The sequence below is a fragment of the Coccinella septempunctata genome, chromosome X, assembly GCF_907165205.1.
Source record: "Coccinella septempunctata chromosome X, icCocSept1.1, whole genome shotgun sequence".
Taxonomy (NCBI): Eukaryota; Metazoa; Arthropoda; class Insecta; order Coleoptera; family Coccinellidae; genus Coccinella; species Coccinella septempunctata.
Genome location: NC_058198.1, coordinates 22,159,667 through 22,183,104, shown reverse-complemented (window position 1 = coordinate 22,183,104; position 23,438 = coordinate 22,159,667). Strand labels below are relative to the sequence as shown.

The 23,438-nt window shown below is 33.0% G+C and overlaps 2 protein-coding genes across 4 annotated transcripts; both read left to right on the top strand.

Annotated features, from left to right (window-relative positions):
* The first annotated feature begins 351 nt into the window (after nucleotides 1-351).
* LOC123322383 lies at nucleotides 352-8,156 on the top strand. The gene is made up of 2 exons (XM_044910328.1): nucleotides 352-1,019; nucleotides 6,384-8,156. Exon 2 carries the CDS (start codon nucleotides 6,387-6,389, stop codon nucleotides 8,154-8,156), a length of 1,770 nt encoding a protein of 589 aa, XP_044766263.1. The 5' UTR covers nucleotides 352-1,019; nucleotides 6,384-6,386.
* Nucleotides 8,157-17,745: 9,589 nt separating this feature from the next.
* LOC123321992 lies at nucleotides 17,746-23,070 on the top strand. Of its 3 annotated transcripts, none has more exons than XM_044909806.1 (3): nucleotides 17,746-17,969; nucleotides 18,287-19,460; nucleotides 22,842-23,070. In XM_044909806.1, the coding sequence occupies exons 2-3, from the start codon at nucleotides 18,293-18,295 to the stop codon at nucleotides 22,865-22,867; spliced, it is 1,194 nt and encodes a 397-aa protein (XP_044765741.1). In that variant the 5' UTR covers nucleotides 17,746-17,969; nucleotides 18,287-18,292; the 3' UTR covers nucleotides 22,868-23,070. The 3 variants fall into 3 exon arrangements, with proteins under 3 accessions (XP_044765741.1, XP_044765743.1, XP_044765740.1); XM_044909808.1 differs by lacking the exon at nucleotides 17,746-17,969 and adding an exon at nucleotides 18,004-18,210; XM_044909805.1 differs by lacking the exon at nucleotides 17,746-17,969 and having other exon boundaries at nucleotides 18,004-19,460.
* The last annotated feature ends 368 nt before the right edge of the window (nucleotides 23,071-23,438 follow it).

Below are 23,438 nucleotides of genomic sequence, written 5' to 3'. Positions count from 1 at the left end.
TGATACAGTAAAAAGTGTAAAAAACAAACCTTTGCTCGGGGTTTTTTGATGGTAGTTGTTACCAACATACCGAACACGATATTATAGGGTGAAATTGTGCATCAAAAACTACCTCCCACCAATGAAAATCTAGATTGACATTGGATATGTTCTGTTCATTCGTATCACACGCTTCAAAAATGCTCGTATAAAAACTAGTTTTTTCATGGGAAATCGAGCTCCAAAAATTACGAAAAAGTATATTGTTGCCACCCTGTATACAAGGGCCCCATTGTTAACATATTTTTGCTCAAGTCAGCATTTTCCAAAACAATATATAAGTAGCAGCATGACGCTCTCAGTTCAGTTCAGATCGTACCGTTGAGATTGATTCTTCATTCATATCGCATAGTTCAAATTAATTTTCGTATCTATTGATCTATTTCTGTATCTTGTGCCTTCCAAATAAATTAATTAAAATAATAGTGCGTTATCCTTCGTAAAGTGACAATCTATCAATCTAATAGTGTTAACTAAAGGTTTTACGGAGCTTTACCTCAATAAAGCTGCCCTGGTGACAGCGACCCTGCTTTCTGTTAGTTTTTTTTAAAACTAAGTTCGTTCCGAAAGGAATACAACACAAAAATTGGTGACAGAGCGGTGGGATACCTAAAAGAGAGCCAGCAGAATACCTCAAGGAAAGCCAACAGGACATCTGAAAAAGAGCCTACAAGGACCTGCAGGATATCTACTGGATTGCAGTCGCCGTGTTTCTTCAGTTTAGTGCAGTGCAGTGATTGTGCAGTGTCACTCGAGAAGAAGATCACATCTTGACCGCCTCTCTATGAGCACAGCTCCTAATAGGAAAAGACCCCAAGCTATAAGCCAAAGCTGCTTCCCTCTTCTGTAACTGGATCTCAAGATTCACCGGACTAGCGGAGTCTACGCAGAAGAATCCACCTGTGTAACTGGATCCTAAGATTCACCTGACTACTGGAGTCTACGCACGGGTTCAAATTCCTAATTCCCTCGAGAAAAACGTAAGTCAATTTTCTGTTTATCAACCATCATTTATATAATCGTTCTCAAGTGAAATCAATTTCCTTAAATCCTTCATCATGTCAAATCCTGAAATTAAGAATATTCCTCAAAATGACGATCTCTCTGACGACGAAAGTTCTTCAAATAATCTCCCAATAACAGTTCTCTTTAAGTTTATCAAACCCTTCGATGGAAATCGATCTGAACTCAATACCTTCATTCAAAACACAAATTCTGCTTTTTCACTTGCTTCGCCTGATCAAATCGATAGTTTATTACTCTATGTTGTATCACAACTCTCAGCTAGTGTCGTTAATGAATTAGAATTATCGGATATAACTTCTTGGACTCAATTAAAAATTCGTTTGAAACAATTTTATGGCCAAACGAAACATTTAGTTCAAACGCACGAAGAACTTGAAACCATTCGACAAGCGCCATATGAAAATATAACTGATTTCTTTAAACGTCTGGAAAAAGTGAAAAACGAATGTATTCAAGCTGAAATCTTGAGTTGTTCTCATCCTGACGAACTTCCGGGATTGAAAAAATCAATTCAACAAACTGCTCTTCGACGGTTCATCATTCATTCCAAAGCAGAAATAAGTCAAATGCTTCGAGCTAGAAATATAGGTGATTTGAATGAAGCTTATTCTATTGCTCTTCAAGAGGAAAAAATTATAAATTATACTAAATCTAAATCTACTTCTATGAATCGTATAACCAATCAAAGAAATTCTTATTCAAATAATCACAGAACCTCTTTTCAAAATAATCAAAGGAATGGCACAACTCCTAATTTCCAAAATCATAACTATAAACGTAATTATAATATGAATAATAGACCTCCTAATCCTTCGAATGAAAGATATAATTTCGTAAAGAATAATTCAAACGTTAATAATCATGCCTCAACTTCTAGACAAAATAGTCCTCCTAATTATACCTTAAATCCAAACGCTCAATCTTACAAGTTTTGTAATTATTGTAAAAAATCAGGTCATATAATATCAGAATGTAGGAAACGAGAATTCAACAATTCTAAAGTCAATCATTTAAACGGGGAAAGTTCGGACCTGAAGAATGCCCAGGATTCCGACGAAATCATTCAGAAGGCATTCAATTAAATTCAAAAATACACAGTTCTCACAATAAGTCTAATATTCTTCATGACAAATTAAAATTTCTAAAATTCAAAATCCCAAATTCTCCTAAAGAATATGTAACTCTTTTAATTGATACAGGAGCGGCCTGTTCCATTATAAAACATGATGCACTTATTCCTAGCCAAACTCATCTTGATAAAAATGATATTCTTTTATTGAACGGAATAAATCCTAATATGCCTATTAATACAATTGGAACAACGGAAATATCTTTGTCAATATCGTCCATAAATATTGTTCATAAATTCAATGTTATAAACGCTGCAAAAATACAGACTCATTTCGACGGGTTGCTTGGTAACGATTTCTTCCAAGAACAAAAAGCTATTCTTAATTATGCAGACAATGTTGCAATTATAAACGGACACCGTATTCATTTCAACAATGAAATTAAAGAAGATAAAATAATCATTCCTCCTCGATGCGAAGTTATTGCTGAAGTCGATATTGTTGGCAATTTGAGACAGGGACTCATTGAGAAATTAACAATATGTGATAACGTTCTTATACCCAATACTCTTGTTACAAATGATAATTCAAAAGCTCGTATTCCAATTCTCAACTTGAATTCTAAAGAAGTCACAATAGACAGACCCGTATTGGAAATAATTGAATTCTTACCGGAAAAATCTATAAATTTAAATCTCTCAACTAACTATAATCAGAATCACTCAAAAAAAGAAGCATTTCAAAGAAATAAAATTCTTGAAGAAAATCTTCGATTGAATCATTTAAATGAGGAAGAAAAAGCATCCATTATAAAAATTTGTCATAAATATTCAAGCTTATTTTATCTACCAGGCGATTCCTTAACTTCAACACCAACATTAAAACATGAAATTCCAACATCATCTAACATTCCAATCTCTTCTAAAATTTATCGATTACCTAAAATTCATGAAAAAGAAGCTAATGAACAGATTCAGAAAATGCTCGATCAAGATATCATAAGACCTTCTAATTCTCCGTGGAATTCACCAATTTGGATTGTTCCTAAGAAAAAAGATGCATCAGGACAACAAAAATGGCGATTAGTTTGTGATTTTAGAAAACTTAATGAAATAACGGTCGGTGATAGTTATCCACTTCCTAATATTGAGAGCATATTAGATCAATTAGGAAATGCAATCTATTTTTCAACTTTAGATCTCGCATCAGGGTTTTATCAGGTCGAGTTAGAAGAAAAGGATAAATTTAAAACGGCTATAGCTACTCCATCAGGACTTTACGAATTCAACAGAATGCCTATGGGACTCAAAAACAGTCCGAGTCGTTTAGCAAGACTTATGAAAATTGTACTATCCGGGCTCCAAGGTGCTAAATGTTTTTGTTATATTGATGATATAGTGGTTCATGGTTCTTCATTAGAAGATCATAATTCAATGCTAGAAGATGTTTTCCGTCAATTACAAATTCACAATCTTCAATTACAGCCGGATAAATGCGAATTTTTATGTCGAGAAATAACGTATCTAGGTCATCATGTATCAGAAGAAGGTGTTAAACCCGATCCAAACAAAATCGAAGTTATTAAAAATATATCAGTTCCCAAAAATCCTAAACAATTAAAATCGTTTCTAGGTCTTATTGGTTATTATCGGAAATTCATTGAAAACTTTTCCGCTATTGCTAAGCCATTACATAACTTACTGAAGAAAAATCAAAAATTCGAATGGACAGAAGATTGTCAGAAGTCCTTTGAAAAATTTAAAGACATCCTTACCAAAGAACCAATTCTCAAATTTCCTAATTTTTCAGAAACATTTATATTAACTACTGACGCTTCAAACGATGCTATTGCTGCAGTACTTTCTCAGGGACCTATTGGAAAAGATTTACCCATCAGTTATTATTCTAAGACTCTAACAAAATCTGAAAGAAATTATTCCACGACAGAAAAGGAATTATTAGCTATCGTTGAATCTTGTAAACATTACAGACCATACCTTTATGGGCAAAAATTCATTATTTGCACAGATCATAAACCTTTAGTTTGGTTGAAAAATTGTAAGGAACCTTCAAGTCGCTTATTGAGATGGAGATTGAAATTAATGGACTATGATTATGAAATAGTGTATAAGAAAGGAAAGTTGAATCAGAATGCAGATGCTCTAAGTCGTTTAATTCAAGACAATAATAATGAAATCTCATATAATGACTTCATGAATAAATACGAATCCAAAAGCATACAGAGTTCTTCCAATATTCAAGAAAAGCTAGGCGATCTTTTCGAAGCGCCACCTAATCACTCTCTAGTACATTGTGTATCTCAGGATTTTAAAATGGGTAAAGGAATAGCATTAACATTCAAAACTAGATTTGGACAAGTAGATGAGTTGAAATCTCAAAATAAAACGGTAGGACAAGTGGCTTATATTAGTGATCAAAACCGAAGAATTTATTACCTCATAACCAAAGCTCTCTCTTTCCAAAAACCTACTTATCAAACAGTTTTCAAAGCTCTAATGAATCTCAAAATTTTATGTCAACAAAATAATGAATCACATTTAGCTTTCCCTCGTATCAGTTGTGGTTTAGACATTCTTTATTGGCCAAAAATATTTGATATGATTAAATACATTTTTCACGATTCGTCGATCAGTATAACAATATATAATTTACCTGATAAACACAGTAAAAGTTTTGTTTATTCTGTAGATGACGAAGACCTCACATTTGAAAACTTCAAAGGCTTTCATCAAAGAGAAGTTAAAATTCCTAAACCTAAGGTTGTGAATACGCCAATTTCCAATATAAAAACATTTATAATTCCAATGTCATGCGACTACTCAATTTCGAACAAATTTATTGATTTTATAAAAACTCATTTTACAGATCTTCCAGAATATCCTAAAGTTACTGATATAATAGCAAAAAAGTTAACTCATCAATTTATTTTTGTTCTCTTTCTAAAAGAATTTAATGATCAATCTGTAACATACGAAGATTTATTCGCAACTTTCGTTAATCTTAGGCTAATGCTCAATTTCAACAACATAAAAAAGTTCACGATTCCAAATATAGCTCTTTTTAAAAATAATTCAATAATCCGAGAAGATACCTTTTTCAGTCTCTTATATTTTCTATTTCGTGACTTTGAATATGAAATTTTATGCGACGAACGAATTAATGTAAGTGATGAAAACTTAATAAAGGAAATTTTATTCGAAAATCATGATTCACCATTAGCTGGACACCAAGGATTTGAACGCACATACGAAAAGATAAAGAAATTCTATTTTTGGGATAATATGAAAGATCACATTCGGAAGTATATAAGGAGATGCAAAATATGTCAAAAATCTAAAACTGATTTCAAACATAATAAAAGTCCTATGATCATTACAACTACCTCAACCAAATTCTGTGAACAAATTGCCTTAGATATAGTTGGTCCTCTACCTATGACGAAAAATAATAATCGCTTTATATTAACCATTCAAGACGACTTAACGAAATTCATTCAAGCTTATGCTCTCAACATACATGATGCTGTAACGGTAGCAATACACTTTCTTAAATTCTGTACACAATTCGGATTTCCAAACAATATTCTTACAGATCAAGGCGTAGAATTCACATCGAAAATATTCAAAGAAATAAATAAATTAATGTCGATCAAACATAAGCAATCATCTCCATATCATCCTCAAACGCAAGGATCCTTAGAAAGAACACATCTAACTCTTAAAGATTATTTCAAATGCTATGTAAATAAAGACTCTAATAACTGGGATGAATTCCTCAACTTCGCAACGTTCAGTTATAATACCTCAATACATAAATCTACTCAAAAAACCCCATATGAATTAGTCTTTGGACAAAGGGCTCGAATTCCGTCACAAATAAATAATCCGAAAAATCTCAATAATTATTCAGAACTAGCTACTGATATCACAAATAAATTGAAAATACTAAGAGAAACTGCTCGTGATAATCTTCTAAAGTCTAAAAATAAATCCAAGGAATATTATGATAAAACTCACAATAGAACGTATCAATTCAATGAAGGCGATCTTGTACTTCTTTATGACTCACAGTCGAAAGCGAAAAATAAGAAACTAGCTCCAAATTACAAAGGACCTTATAAAATAGAACAGATACATAATAATCAGACAGCAACATTGAGAATTAGTCCTTCGAAACTAAAAACTTATCATTTTAATAAATTAAAACCTTATGTTGCAGATAATGCAGATAATGACGAAAATAATTGTTCTCCTCCAGTTATTCACTTTCCAAGTCCTTCTTCAAGCACATCAGTATGAAATCAATCCTATCAAATCATCCTCCGGTTTACTATATCATAATCTTGGTAAGGCACAAATATCAAACGAAAAATATATAATTCTTACATATCATAACTTAACTCATTTCAAATATCAAGTCGTACAAATATTAGGTTTTTACTCAAACTCTATTAATCTATGTGATATCGCAATGGCAGAGCATCTTTCTAATGACTGTAAAAATCAATTAAGTTACGTGAAAACCAAAGTTACAATAATTGAGGAAATTTATAATATTATATCTCATCAAATTAATATGCCAAGAAAGAAACGTGGCTTATTTAACGGCGTCGGGACGGCTATTAAATGGTTAACTGGTAACCCAGATTCAGAAGACGCTCAATTTTATTCAGATGCAATAAATCAAATCATAAATAACGAAAAACAAACTGATGTTCTTATGCAGCAACAAGTATCAATTCTTTCATCTACTATTTCTAATTTCAATAATTCATTTTATAAAATGAACGAAAACATAGGAATCTTAAATAAGAACTTAAAAGAATTTAATCAGTTCTCGAAGGATCTTAATAATATTCAACATGCGTATGAAATAGAATCTCAAATTTCAAATCATCTTATACTGCTCATTGAAATGACTGATGAACTCCTATTCAATTTGCAAAATTACGTGAATGATGTTTCACTTATACAGCATGGAATAATAAATTATAGAATTTTGCCTCCAGAAGCACTTTATCGAGAACTTCTAAAAATCTCTACTAATATTTCTCTTCCTATTCCTTTGAGTATCGAAAATGTTTATTACTACTATAAAATCATGAACTTGAAATCTTTCATAAAAAATAGCTTACTAACAATTGCATTCGAAATACCTATTTCTTCCTCACAAGACCTCGATCTTTATCAACTATTCTCCTTACCACACCCTCATTCTGAAGATAATAGTTTATTCTCTTATATCGAGCCATCCAAACCCTTCCTACTAATTTCACCTATGAGAACAAGTTATTTGTTGGCTGATAAATTGGAAAATTGTATTGAATACCATCCGAGAGAGTGGATTTGCAATCAGATGCCAACCATGAAGAAAATCGACTCTTCCTGTGAAGTACAACTGCTAATGAAAATCTTCAACAAGATTCCCGACTCCTGCATGAAAAGAAATATCATAGCCGATGCTGAAATCTGGCACAAGACCGACGTTAATGAATGGCTGTTCTCCCTATCCAATCCAACTCGAATCTCTATCATCTGTGGTGAAGAATCCTTAAAGCAAGAAATCATCGAGAAGATGGGTATTCTAAAGCTCAACTCACACTGCAAGGCATTTACTGATCGTACAAGTCTAGAAACCAGCGCAGTACTAGCTTCCCTAAACTCAAGTTATGAAATTCCATCTTCAAGTATAATACAGGACGATTGTTGCCAGAAATTAAAGAGAAATCTCACTGTCCACGCAATTCATATGGAACCAATAAAATTAACAAGTGTCAACCTCCACGAACTCAAGTATGCTCAACACAAGCTAGCAGAATTCGATGAACAACTCCAACAACAACTGAATAGGCCTTTCATCATCCAACACTCTTCGTGGGTAACAACAGCCCTATCAATTACATGTGGTACCATTTTGCTCATTGTCCTCTACAATTTTATGAAATGGTGTGGATGTTTCAAAAATTCTCCGAAGAATCTTCTGTTGTACCAAAGAGCCTAGAGCCATAGAAGCAGGTCCATGTTTCCAGATCTTCAACCAATGCCACAAAAGACCAATACAGCAACCAGTTCAAGTCTACTACGATGCAGAACTCCAACGTCTTAATTACCCAGGTTCCTCTGAGACAGAAATCCGAGTATCGAGACCAGAAGACGCCTCCAGCAGCGGGTCTCAAACACAGAGAAGAACAAACAAGACATTAAAAATTAATCCTCATTAATTGTTACAATTTTACATATATCTTATATATCTTACTCCTTTATATTTTTTCTAATATCTCGTTCAATTTGAAAAGTCTTAATTTCTTGATAATTCTATTCTCTCATTTTTGCAGTAATTGAGTGTCCATAATTTATTGATTTTAATCTTGATATCACTGAATAATTTAATTAGAATATATCTTTACATTTTAATACCTCATGTAAGGTGTCATACTGCTTCAGAATTCTTATTTTAAAGATTTTTGCTTTTCTTGCACATCAAAAATCTTCTTTTAGGGGGGAGATGTTGCCACCCTGTATACAAGGGCCCCATTGTTAACATATTTTTGCTCAAGTCAGCATTTTCCAAAACAATATATAAGTAGCAGCATGACGCTCTCAGTTCAGTTCAGATCGTACCGTTGAGATTGATTCTTCATTCATATCGCATAGTTCAAATTAATTTTCGTATCTATTGATCTATTTCTGTATCTTGTGCCTTCCAAATAAATTAATTAAAATAATAGTGCGTTATCCTTCGTAAAGTGACAATCTATCAATCTAATAGTGTTAACTAAAGGTTTTACGGAGCTTTACCTCAATAAAGCTGCCCTGGTGACAGCGACCCTGCTTTCTGTTAGTTTTTTTTAAAACTAAGTTCGTTCCGAAAGGAATACAACAATATACTAATCAGTGTACCGGTAATCAACAAAATCTGTTGATGTGATTCAAATATCTTTTCTAATTACGTGTAAATAATTAAAAATATGGTTGCATTTTGTACGGACTCTCAATTAGTGCTGCAATAAACACCTGTTTATCGATTATCGTACCAGTTTTTATTGGTTGTTTGGGATACAATTTCGTGTTTTGGTTTTCGTGCCTTTGAACCGACTTCAATCTTGTTTACAAATTTGTTTTCTGGTGTTTATTTTTTGATAAAATGGTGGAATGCAACAATTGTGACAGAAAGCTTACAAAAAAGGACTATCAGGTAATGTGCAACAAATGCAAGATATGGCACTGCAGTGGATGTTCGAGTCTGTCAAGTGCAACTATCAAAGAATATGAGAAAAATGATATTGATTTTGTCTGCTCTAAATGTACAAAAGTACGAAAATCTATAACTCCAGGGAACAAAAAAGATGAACAAAATAGTAATGATTCTAGTGACAATGAAGAAGAACCAATGGTAATGGCAAATTTGTCAGAGTTTACATAAACCATGATCTAACTGCTTATAGAAGAATTTTGCTTGCTAAGGCTAAAGAAGTTAAAAAGCGTTTAGGTTACAAATTTCTATGGATTGTTGAAGGTAATATTTTTGTGAGGACGATGGATGGTACAAAAAAGCTTAGAATTAGATGTGAAGAGGACTTGTTTAAACTATAATGGAAATTTTTGGGCTCCACCATGAAAAATACACATATTACATTATAAAAAATCTAAGGGTTTTTTTTTTCTGGATTGAATAATTTCTCTTTGTTTTTTAGAATAATATTTAATTTGGAATGAATACAAACTTCATTGATGATATTGAAAATTTGGATTATAAAACTTATGAGTGTGATACACCTGAGGATGTTTGCAACTCAATCTTTCTTGGTGGTACTGGTCTAAGAATATTGCACTGCAATGTGAGGAGTCTGGGTAAAAACTTTGATCTTTTGCAATTTTTAATTGGTTCTTTTAAGGAAGATTTCCATTTGATAGTATGTTCAGAAAGCTGGAATGAGATCAATCAAAAAGTGTTTAAACTTTTTAACATGAAAGGCTATAATATGTATTTTAGTAGTAATAATTCGCCAAATAAATGTGACGGAGTGGTATGCTATATAAAGTCAGATTTTTGCGAAGCCGTAAGTTATACTACCTGCGGTTTATTAAACACTATGAATCTTAAATTTAAATTCGAAAATATTAATTTTTCTGTATCCTGTCAATATAGGTCACACGATATAAATGCCAATATCTTTATTGAAAATTTAAATGAGTACTTCCAAAATATGAATAAAACCGATGTAGAGCTATTCCTAGGCGATACAAATATTAATATATTAAATTGCGCAAACAACAGAAAAATTAAAAATGAATATCTAAATACTTTATACACGCACGGTTTTAGATCTTATATAAATTGCATCACTAGGAGAGGACATTTTAAGAATACAGGTACTTGCATTGATCATTGTTTTATATACAATAGAAGTAGAAGTAGTAGGAGGTCCAAATACTGACATAAATAATTATCGTCCTATATCCTTAACTCCTAGCCTTTCTAAAGTTTTCGAAAAAATTGTTAAAAGGCGTATTACTAAATATTTTATTGATAATAATTTGTTAAGCCCAAATCAATTCGGTTTTATAGAGGGCGAATCCACTAGTGATGCAATTATGAAGGTAGTGGGTCAGTTGTATAAAGCAGTTGACGATTGCACTCCAACTATTGCTGCCCTCTTGGATTTAACGAAAGCGTTCGATTTGGTGCCACATTTGCGTTTATTGGAGAAGCTAGATAAACAATTCGGTATTAGGGGTAATGCTTTAAAATTGTTGAAAAGTTATTTAACAAATAGGGAACAAGCAGTCAAGATTAAAGATATTATTAGCGAAGAACGGACTGTTAAAAGAGGAGTGCCACAAGGTACAGTACTTGGGCCGCTTCTTTTTTTATGCTACATTAATGACTTTCTTAGCCTTGAAAATATTGGTAAAATTACGGCCTACGCCGATGACACTGTTTTAGTTTTTGAAGATAAAAATTGGGATATACTTAGGAATAAAGTGTCATTTGGTCTTTTCTTAGCTAAGAAATGGATGAACATTAATGGTCTACTTCTTAATGAAGCAAAAACGGTAATAATTCCTTTTGCCAAACGTAAAAAAAGTTTACCTTCATATAATACAATTACTACACATTTCAGTTGTGACTTCTATGTTTCTTCTACGAACGTTTCTACATGCACGTGTAACTCTGGTATTTTACTTTTACAAAATCAGGCTAAATATCTTGGGATTATAATGGATTCCTTTTTAAGTTGGTTTTACCAAATTGATAACTTGTGCAAAAAACTAAGATATCTAATATATGTCTTTAAAAATTTATTAAATATTACAGATATAAATTCCTTGAAAATTATCTATTATGGACTTGTAAATTCTATCCTAGAGTACGGTTGTCTTGGTTGGGGTGGGGTTTTTGATACTAATCTGAAGCCTCTTGATATTCTTCTTAAGGTGCATTTACACCAAACGAGCATTGTTTTCGAACGTTTCAAAATGTTTTGAAACGTTTTGAAATGTTTTCAAACGTTCGAAAACTCAGAATGGGAGGTGTTCACACAGCCCGCGCCTGTCCGAACGAGCGGTTTTTCTTGATAATTCAACGAGATCTCTCTAAAGTGCACCGACATGGCGCCCTCATTATCTAAAATTGCAATTTCTACTGAATCTAAAGTAATCAGAGTCTCTGATAGTAATACTCTCAAATAAAATAACTACGCAAAGGAGGAGAAGAACAACCTGGGCGAATTCTTTTCTGAAAGGAACAAATTATACCCAGCTGCTAGATGACTTGAGAGCGGACGAAACTGAACTTTTTAGACTGCCGCATGTCATTATCGGACTTTAAGATATTACTCGCCAAAATTGAGGAAAAAGTGTCAAGAAAGACACCAATTATCGAGAGAGCATTCCAGCGTCGGTTAGACTGGCACTAACACTTCGATTTTTGGCTACAGGAGATTCATACGGAATTGTCATCGTGTACCTTTACCGAATTTCAAAACCATCAATATCGAAAATTATTTCCGTCTGTCTGTGAAGCCATTTCAAATGGATTGATTAATTATGAAATCACGATTCAAGAGATTCCACCAAAATTCAAAATAAATTAAATACCAAGACCCAATAACTTATCACGGTCCACCGGTGATTTCGATGATATGACACGCCAGATGTGCAAGGATGATTCGTCGGTTTACCGACATGAGACGGAACGGGATCGAGCATTTTAAAACGTTTCGAATCAGGCTTCATAAACTTTATTCGGCGTCGATGAGTGTTTACACCGACTGTGCATATTGCGTGCATTGTTCGCAAACAGTGCCTTATAATGAAACGTTACTTCACCGGCATGTGGCGAAATGAGCTCGAGCTCTCTGAAACATTCGAAAACAGGGTTTGCGAACTCTGTTCGGCGCCGATGACTGTTTACACCGCTTGTACTACTGTTTGCAAACAGTGTTCGCGAATAATGCTCGTTTGGTATAAATGCGCCTATAGGAAAATAATCAAAATCATGTATAAAAAACCATCCGATTTTCCTACAGGAGAGTTGTTTCGAATTAGTTCTTTTTTGAATATTAGACAGATATATGTTAAGACACTTTTAATAAATTGGTATATGAAAAAAATTTACACATATGCATTACCTCATAATTATTGCACAAGAAATTATATCAACAATAATGCTTATTCTTTTAATACAAATTCTAGATTGGGGGAGAGATACTTTTTGAATTACATTCATATATTTGTGAATTTAATAGATATCAGTATTAGAAACTTGAAACGTGTTAGTGTTTTTAAAAAACATACTGTTCAATGGATTAAACTTAACTATGACCGGATTAATAACTTATTTTCTCATTAATCAGGAAAAAATTATCGTTGTTATTCTCGCTCTGTATTGCTTTTCTGGACCGTTGCCGTTTGGAGAGATTAATAAATAGGAAAGATAAATAAGCTTTGCTTTGTTTCAATATATTACATCCTTAGTTTGTAAGTCATTAATTTTGTTACTTTTTGAGCCACACACAAGAATTTCTTCTGTGGCAAAATAAAATATATTAATTGTATATGTACTTTTGTACCTAATAAAAAATTTTCAATTTCAATTTCAATATGGAAAGACCATATAGACGATATTTGTAAAAAGATGAACTCCTCCTATTCTGCTATTAGTAGAATCAAAAAACTGTTTCCTCTCGAATCTCTTTTTCAGGTGTATTACTGTATGTGTTTCCCTCATATGACTAACAATTTCAGGGACACTTACAGGTTTCTTATTTCTGCGAGTTATTGAAGAGGAAAAGATTGTGTGGTGTTTTTTTTCTGTGTTGTATTGTTGATTCACCTTGGTTTTTTGTCATTGTTGGGCCAAAGAGGAACAAGAGATTTCACTCTACTATTATGACGCTGCGTGTTGCTGTGATCTTGAGCAGAAATGGGCGGAGTACCTTACGTCAAATTCGAAATTTTCAAACATAACCTAGCAAACGGAACAGATTATTATTTTCTGAATTTTAAATTATCACGAAATATCCTCTAGAAACATTGATATTGTCAATATGATTGTATGTTGAATTATGAAGAAAACGATTGAAACTCTTACGAATCGAAGCCATTCCAACCTTCTAACCTCACAAAAATTGTGGACGACAAAAATCGCTTCATTACAAGTGAAATTTCTCACTCGAAGAATTTAATGCTAATTCAATGTACGTATATTAACTAAAAGTACAATAATATTCCTAATTATATGATTTATATGTTTTATTTACGTACACAACACCTGTTAATCCTCCACAATTGTATTTTTATATCTATCTGACAGCGGGTTGGAGTGGCCTATTTATCGATATTATTCATAAATGAATGACTTATTCTTTATTCTAATGAAAAAATTGGATTACGAAAAGATGTATTGCGGCCTCGGAAGCCTTATTAGGTCATTATTTTGATGTGAATAACACCAATAACTTTCAAAATTTGCTTTTATTGAATGGCATTCCTAATAAATTGCATGGTCGAGCTGAAGAAATAGTAGTTATTTATGGGGCTACAAACAACTGGATTGAAATTAAAAACGCTCTTATTCAAAATTTTAGTGATCAAAGAGATGAAAATAGCTTGAACCAAGATTTAGTTAATTCTAGGCAAAATTTCAATGAATCCCCTCAAGAATTTCATGAAAGAATTTTACATTTATTGAACACTATTTGCAATTATATTGACCTTCGGTGCAGAGCCGAAGATCAAGAAAGTAAAAGAGTATTTTTTTAAAATCAAGCTTTAAAGACCTTCCTGGCAGGATTAAGAGATCCTTTAGGCCCTATTATAAGAGCTATGCGGCCAGATTCATTAGCACAGGCACTTCAATTCATCCTTGAGGAGGACAATATCAAACGTCTTCAAAAATGTAATGATTTTACTATTCCTAAACGACCAAACCAAACTAGAGCTAACTCTAAAACATCTTTCAACATGAATTCACGATTTCCATCTCCCCATTTTTCGTCACCTCATTTTGCAAGACCTAATCAATTTTCCAGTACACAAAATGCACAAAGATTTCCAAGTAGACCAATAAATTTACAACGAAACCCAAATTATACTCCTTCCAGATTTCCAACCCATTCTCAAGTATTGAAAAGACCGGCCCAAAACTTTCCGACTCCAATGAGTATCTCTACCAATAATACTGCTTCCAAATTCCGTCAAAATTACTCCACTTCACGCGACTTTCCAAACAGATCCCGTAATCCAGATTTTATCAGCGAGGAATTATTCAACACCGAAAATTTGAATTACGAAAATATCGAATCGGAACATACTACTGAAGAAAATTTTCGGACTTTACCAACAAAAAACCTATCGAGTTGATAAAATATCATGTTTCCAATAAACGAGAACTGCCTTTCATATCTATTCAAAATCCTCCTTTGAAACTACTTATAGATACAGGTTCCACTAAATCTTTTATTAATCCTAAACTCGCAAAGCAGTTTTATTCCCACTTCATTTTCCGGAAACCATTCATTGTATCCACTGTCCATCAAACTTCACACCATGAATTTTGTGCTAATATACCAATTTTTCCTGAATTTAACCAACGTGGCGATTTCGAATTTTACTTATTCAAATTTCACACCTTTTATGATAGCCTTATAGGTTTAGATAACATAAAACTTTTAAATGCAACTCTGGATTTTCAAAATTCTAAGTTAATTACACCATCTTCTCTTGTAGCGATTCATTATCATGAAACCGCTGCGAAACTTCCTTTCAAAATTAAAGTTGATTCCAATTCAACAATTATCAATAAAATCCCTTTGAAACCATTTTCAGGTGAAACCATGGTTCCCAACCAAATTATACAAAATTGTGAAATACCTGAAATTTTAACTTTTTCATGCAATGGATTGGCCAACGTAGAAATTTCGAATAAAACTGATGAAGATATAATATGAATTTTGAATAATCCAATAGACTCTTTTCCTTTTATTACTGACGATTTCGAAATATATCAAATAGATACCAACATTTGGTCAGATAATAGTGACATAGAAAAACTTATTAAAACTGAACATATGAGCGAGGAAGAAAAATTTCGTATTCTTAAATTATGCAAGAAATATTCCGATATTTTCCACAGAGAAAATCAAACACTTTCATTTTCGAATAAAATTAAACATTGCATCAAAACCAAAGATGACATCCCTGCTTATACGAAATCTTACAGATACCCGTACGTTCATAAAGAAGAAGTAAAAAACCAGATAAATTTGATGTTGAAACAAGGAATCATTAGGCCTAGTCAGTCTCCGTGGTCATCTCCTATTTGGGTAGTCCCTAAAAAGACAGATGCTTCTGGAAAGAAAAAATGGAAAATTGTTGTCGATTTTCGGAAAGTCAATGAAAAAACGATAGACGACAAATATCCTATCCCTAATATTAATGACGTTTTAGATAAACTTGGAAAGTGTCAATATTTTACTACATTAGATTAAGCAAGTGGTTTTCACCAAATAGAAATGAATCCGAAAGATATTTCCAAAACAGCTTTCAATGTGGAAAATGGACATTACGAATTCTTGCGAATGCCCTTTGGCTTAAAAAACGCTCCTTCCACTTTTCAACGTGTTATGGACCACGTTCTTAGAGGTTTAGACAATTGTTTGGTCTATGTTGATGATATAATAATATTCTCAACTTCCTTACAAGAACACCTTGTCAATCTTAATAATGTTTTTCAAAGACTTAAAGAGGCAAATTTCAAAATCCAATTAGATAAATCCGAATTTTTAAAGAGGGAGGTAGCATATCTAGGACACATAGTCGCCCCGGAGGGAGTGAAACCGAATCCCGACAAAATTATAGCTATTCGAAAGTATCCCCTACCGTGTACAACTAAAGAAATTAAAGGTTTTTTAGGTTTAGTTGGTTATTACAGTTTCACCTCACATAGTGGAAAGAGAGGGTGATTTATTTATGGCACCAGAAGCTTATTCGTTGGCTCATTGTGTATCTCAAGATTTTCATATGAGTAAGGGTATTGCACTTTCATTCATAGAAAAGTTTGGTAAAGTAGAGGAACTGAAATCCCAAAATAAAATATTTGGCGAAGTAGCCCAAACTGAAAGCAATAATCGTCGAATTTATTACCTTGTAACAAAAGAATGTTATCATCACAAACCCAGGTTTGAGGATGTTTTTCGAGCTCTTTTGAATCTTAAAATATTATGTGAACAAAATAGCGAAATATATCTTGCTTTACCAAGAATTTATTGTGGATTAGATAAATTGGAATGGACAAAAATTTTTAAGATGATACATTATGTTTTCATGAATTCAGAAATCCAAATTGTTATTTATCAGTTTTCTCCGAAAGAAACAATTAGTGTTGAAGAACCCATTAACCAATCTGAAAGTAATACGATACATTCAAATTGTGAAAATCCAATTCAAGAAATTCCTGTTTGAATATGAGAAGATGAAGATTATAAATCTATGACATGTCATGACCATAGAATAAGATATAGGCTAGATGACATTCGGGTAACCTCAATGCCGATCTAAGTAAATGTTTGTATTGATATTGATATAAGTGTGTAAGTTATCTTCTGAACATGGCGCAGTCGTTTCAATAAAAATTCACGAGAAAAGCACAAAGTTTATTGTGTTTCGCCTGTATAAAATACACCCAGAACACGTGCAGCGTGATTTTACATACAAAGAAAATTTACCCTGACCGAAAATGTTACATGGACCAGTAAAACTACCACCCGACTTTGATCTGCAAAGTGCTAACGCATCGTTTGGATTCGATCGTAACCCGTGCGGGAGTGATCGAGTCACCGATCTCGAAATGACCCAATCATTTCGATCATTCGGTCATATTCGAGTTCGACCCGCCTGCGCCTTCTGGACACGAACATTACTACAGAATTCGACTGACTGAAGTGACTATTTTCTCAATAGATTGTTTATTTGACAAAAGATGGCAACTTTCAGTTTCCCCCTATAGATGGATTGGTTGTTTTGGCATTGGTTGTAGGGTGTATCGCGTATCGCTGGTTGTCTATCCAAGAATAGGTATTCGACGGAATATCTATGGAGAGACCTTCAAAGAAGATGATTTTTAGTTCTATGGTTCTGTGTATATAAGGCGACGAGCATGATGAGCTCTCTCTCTTTTTTTTACGATTGTGCTTAATGGTGAATAAAGGTGTTAAATAGATTTTATTGTTTTTATTCCAACGTGGTGGAGGCGCCGGGCACAATTCGGCCCCAAAATAGTTAAAGTTGAAAAAGTGGTGTATAAAGCTAGGTGAGTAATAAAAATTCAATTTCGAATTAAAAGGTATTGCCCAAAAATTGAGTTGAGTTATACGTAGAGAACACTGATATCAAACTTTACGTGAGAAACAAAATGGTGGTGAATAGTAAAGAGACAAAAATGTAACTATGTTGAATGAATTAAATGAAAACTTGAAGGGTATGGAGGCTGTTACATTTTTTATAGACGAAACAATTTTTAATATTTATCAAATGGGTACCCAGTATGAGAGGTAAGGAGTTTCATGCGAGAGAAGTTTGATATCAGATATCTAGAAGACACAAAATTCATAAGTGGTGATTTTTCAGAATAAAATGGAAGAAAACAGCTCAGAGAGCATCTCCAATGTCAATATTGGTGAAGAATTAGAAAGGCTGAAAACTCAACTCACCGAAATGAGAAATAAATTGAGGCAAGTACCAAAGATACAGAATCCTGCCTGCATTTTACAAAAGGATACTTCATATGATGTATGGAGGAAAATTGTGGAAAACGATTTCAGAACCTTCGGCTATTTATATTTAATTGACAAAAACGAAACAAAACCTACACTTTCTGCCGATGAAGAAACCAGTAGAAGTGGTTTCGCTATGGGGTATCTAATAAGTAGACTAGATGATGAATACAAAAGATTAGTATGTGATATAAATGAGCCTATGGCAATACTAGAAAAATTGGATTCATTAAAACATCCAAAAATCCCATCGACTAAATTTGTTCTGAAAAGGTCATGGTCTAATTTGACATACCTAAAAGGTAAAGAAACAGCTACTCAATTTATTACTAGATTCGAAGAAGCTACACGAAATCTTATGAGGGTTACTGAAGGTGAAATGAAAGAAGAAGATATTCTTGAAAATTTTCTTATGGCGATTTACAATTCCGTACCAGAAGTAATTAGAAGGTATGATGCCTCTGGTGGGAAAATCTCACTGAATGAAATAAAATCTATGATGTTAAACACTGAGGCAACAGAAGCGGAAGCAAAAGCGAGGTGCGAAGAAATGGAGACAACAGTTGCTCTTAATGCCTCTGTTGGAAGTAGAGATTCAAAGAAATTCAATATAGGGAAGGTGAAGGTATGCTATCGATGTGGAAAGCCGAATCATATGAGTTTTGAATGTAAGAGTAGAGCTATCATTTGCTACAATTGCAAGGAACTAACTACAAATCATGATGCAAAATCATGCAAAAAGAGGAAAGTAATCGGAAAGAATCGTGTAGGTTACAATTATAGAAAGGAGCAGAGAGGTGGATATCTAGGGAGAAGAATGTATAAAAATGTTGGAAACAGAAGAAATACTGAAGGTTCACAAATGAAAGAGGATAATAATAATAGAAGAGGTTTGTACAAGAAAGTAAAACTAAGCGGGGAGGAAGGTGAAAAATCTAAATTTGCCTTTGTCGCAATGGAAGATTTTGATGCATCGTATGCAGAGAACTTGCAGGAAGAAGGAGAGGCAAACGCAGCAGAAGTTGAAGGTGAGTGTATTTCCAAAAATATAACGTTTTTGGCAGACTTAGGTGCAAATGAACATTTAGTAAACAATTTAAACTATCTGACTGATTTAGAGGAAATTAAAAATGAAATTAAAATAAAGGGGGTAAATTCAGATAAAGGTGCTGATTTGAAGATTAAATATAAAGGTGCTATTGATGTCAAACTTTCAAGTGGTAGAGTAGAAAAATTGAGGAATGTGTTATATTCAAAACATTTATCCAAAAATCTATTTTCATTGAGGAAACTAGTAAATAAAGGAGCTTTAGTCAATCTATCTGAAAATGGGATAAATATTATTGATGGCAAATCTAATAAATTAGTTAAAAGTGGTAAATACGATGGAAGGTTCTGGTGGCTGAACTTTGAACTAGCTAACCAAACAAAATATTCATTCAATTCAGAATCTAATGTTGAAATGCATGATGAGCAAGGTGTGAATGGAGAACTGAATGTGATGGAAATTGATCACAATTATCATAAAACTGCTGAACAAGAATACAGTATAAATGAGGAACATAATTATAATTTGGAAAATGATTTTAGTTATAAGGAGATAAGTGATGAAGGGAAATTGGAGCGATATGTTGAGTGTGTGAGTGAAATGAATAAGTCTGACCTTGAAGAAATGAATAAAAGAAAAGTTGAAAGTTTGAAGAGCAACATAGGTCTTTTATGGCATTATCGTCTGGGCCATGTTTCTAAATCCTATTTGGAACAGATGGCGAAAATAAACGTATCATTGCACAATGTAAAATTTACGAATGATATTCTAGAGTGTGAAGTCTGTAAAAGAGCTAAAATAGTTAGAGAACCTTGTAAATCTGTACGATATAAATATGATGAACCTTTACGATTGGTACACACAGATGTAATGGGACCAATCACACCAAGTACATTCAAATTTGGCAATACTTATGTAGTTACATTTATTGATGATTTTACAAGATATGCGTGGGCTTATCCAATGGCCAACAAATCAATGGTCCATATTGCTCTTAGTTCTATGTTAGAAAATGCTAGAACAATTTTAGGAAAAGAAGCTAAAATTACATTTCTAAGGTTAGATAATGGTACAGAATACCTTACGGAGAATATGAAGTTGTTAGTTGAAAAAGAGAAAATAACATTTAGAGAGGCACCCCCATATACACCAAACTTAAATGGTACTGCAGAACGATTTAATTTAGATATTCAACAAAAGATACGAAGTTTGTTGTTTGACTCTGGCTTTCCTTTGCAGTTATGGGGTTATGCTTTAAACTTTGCAGTAAATGTATACAATAAAACTCCAAAAAGAACATTGGGTTATAAAATACCTTATGAAATAATTCATAAAAGATCTTGTTCAATTAAATATTTCAGACGATTTGGATGTTTGAGTTATGTTTTGAACACTAAAACCAGAGGAAAATTTAATGAAAGAAGTGTACGTGGATTCCTTGTTGCTTGTGGTGAGACTAGTTATTATGTAATTGAACCTGAAACTGGTAAAGTTTATAGAAGTAAAAATGTTAACTTTATAGAATCAAAAACATATGGCAATGTGTTTGTTAAGGGAGATAAAAGTTCAGTCCTTTCAGATCCAAATGAAGTTGGTAATATGTCACAATGGTTGATTTGCGAAGATAAATTAAGTTTGACCAATAAAGAAAACATAGGCATTAATGTAGTAAGAGAACATTTTGGTCTTATGTGTGAAAAATTTGTAAGTGAAAGTGGAGAATGTATGAATGAAACTCCATTTGATAATGATGGTGATATTGAAGCTTTTATGGCTTATGTTGAAAATGAACCAAGTAGTTATAAGGAGGCAAAAGAAAGTAAGGAATGGAAATAGTGGAAAAAGGCTATTGAAGATGAGTTTAATTCTCTGATTAAAAATGAAACATGGGTGTTGATTGAAAGAAATGAAGTACCAAATAATCATAATGTTTTAAAATCAAGGTGGGTGTTTAAAAGAAAAGATGAGAGTAATGTTGGAACAAAATATAAAGCTCGACTATTAATCAAAGGTTTTGCAGACAGAAATAAGTATGATTTAACAGAAACCTTTGCACCTGTGGCTAGACTATCAGATGTAAAATTCATTCTGTCAGTGGCTAATAAATATGATTTAGATATCCATCAAATGGATGTTAAAACAGCTTTTCTTAATGGAAAGTTAGAAAAACCTGTATATATGGAGATTCCTGAGGGATATAAGGGTAAAGAGAATTTGGATGAAAAGTATGTATGCAAGTTGATTGGTGCTTTATATGGGTTGAAAATAAGCCCTAGGAGATGGTATGAAAGATTCAGAGTGGTAATGAAAAAATTACATTTTGAAACTTACGAATTTCAGCCATGTATTTTCACATGGAGAAAAATTGAAAAATTTGTAATATTACTTCTATATGTTGATGATATTTTGATAGTTGGGAATTGCAATAACAAAATAAATCAAATAAGATACAGTTTGTCTAAAGAATTTGAAATGGTGTATCTAGGGTGCCCTAAGAAATTCTTAGGGATAGAAGTTAGGAGAGATATAAAGAATAAAACTTTATCTTTAAGTCAGAGAGATTTTACGTTGAAAATGCTTGAACGTTTTGGAATGAATGAAAGCAAACCTGTGAGGACTCCTATGGTGAGTGTGAATTACTCAGGTGATGTGAGTGAGACGAATAAAAATAAAACACATCCATACAGACAAGCTATTGGTAGTTTACTTTATTTGTCTAATGGAACAAGACCAGACATTACATATGCAGTGAATGTTTTAAGTAGAAAACAAGTAAATTTTGATCTCAATGATTGGGTTCAAGTTAAGAGAGTCTTCAGATACTTAAAAGGGACATTAGATTATGGACTGAAGTACAAAAGTGAAAAGAACGATTTAGAATGTTATGTGGATGCTTCATTGGGTATGAATGACGAAGCCGGAAAATCCACAAGTGGTCTGGTTATAATGCTTTTTGGGGATGTGATCTATTGGAGATCAAAGAAACAAAGTCATGTTGCTTTGTCCTCATCAGAGGCAGAGTACATAGCTATGTCATTAGCCTGCAAAGAATTAACTTGCTATAGGGAAATGTGTAGAAGGCTGATTAAATTTGAAGTTGTCCCAACACTATACGAAGATAGCAATGCTGCAATTAAATTAGCTAAATCTGAAGAATCAAAAGCCTTGAAGCATATTGTAAAACTATGCTATCATTATGTGAGACTTGAAGTAGCAAATAAAAATCTCATTATAAAGTGGGTGAGCACGAAAGAACAGTTAGCGGATATATTAACAAAAGCTCTTGGTTATTCCGTATTCGAGAAATTAAGAAATTCACTTATAGCAAAATATGATGACTAATTTTCCTTAAATTTTACAGGTGAAACGTGTGATGTCTTTGAATAAAAGGTGAAGAAAAGGAGATGAAGAAGAGATAAGGAAAAGAGGACAGAAGAATAAGATTTCAGTTGTTATGTTTCAAGAAGTTTATTTTTTATACAAATATAATATGTACTATGTTTGAAAATGAAGGGAGTTAAGTGGTTAACGATGAAATGTTATGTTGGCATTTACGTTGATATATCTGATAATAAAGTTGATAAAAAGTATATGGAGTATATCAGTTTATGTGAGATAAGAAGAGTTAGGAGGAGATTTTCTTTTTTATAGGTAGGTAAGGAGACATTCATGAGGTGATGTTGTCCAGTCCGAAGTTTTCGAACTGACCAAGAAGGGAGCGACGGAATATCTATGGAGAGACCTTCAAAGAAGATGATTTTTAGTTCTATGGTTCTGTGTATATAAGGCGACGAGCATGATGAGCTTTCTCTCTTTTTTTTACGATTGTGCTTAATGGTGAATAAAGGTGTTAAATAGATTTTATTGTTTTTATTCCAACGGTATTGTAGCATGATCGAGTCGAGATCGAAAGATCGAATGAGAGGCGACGCGATGGAAAAGATCCAAATGATCGAAT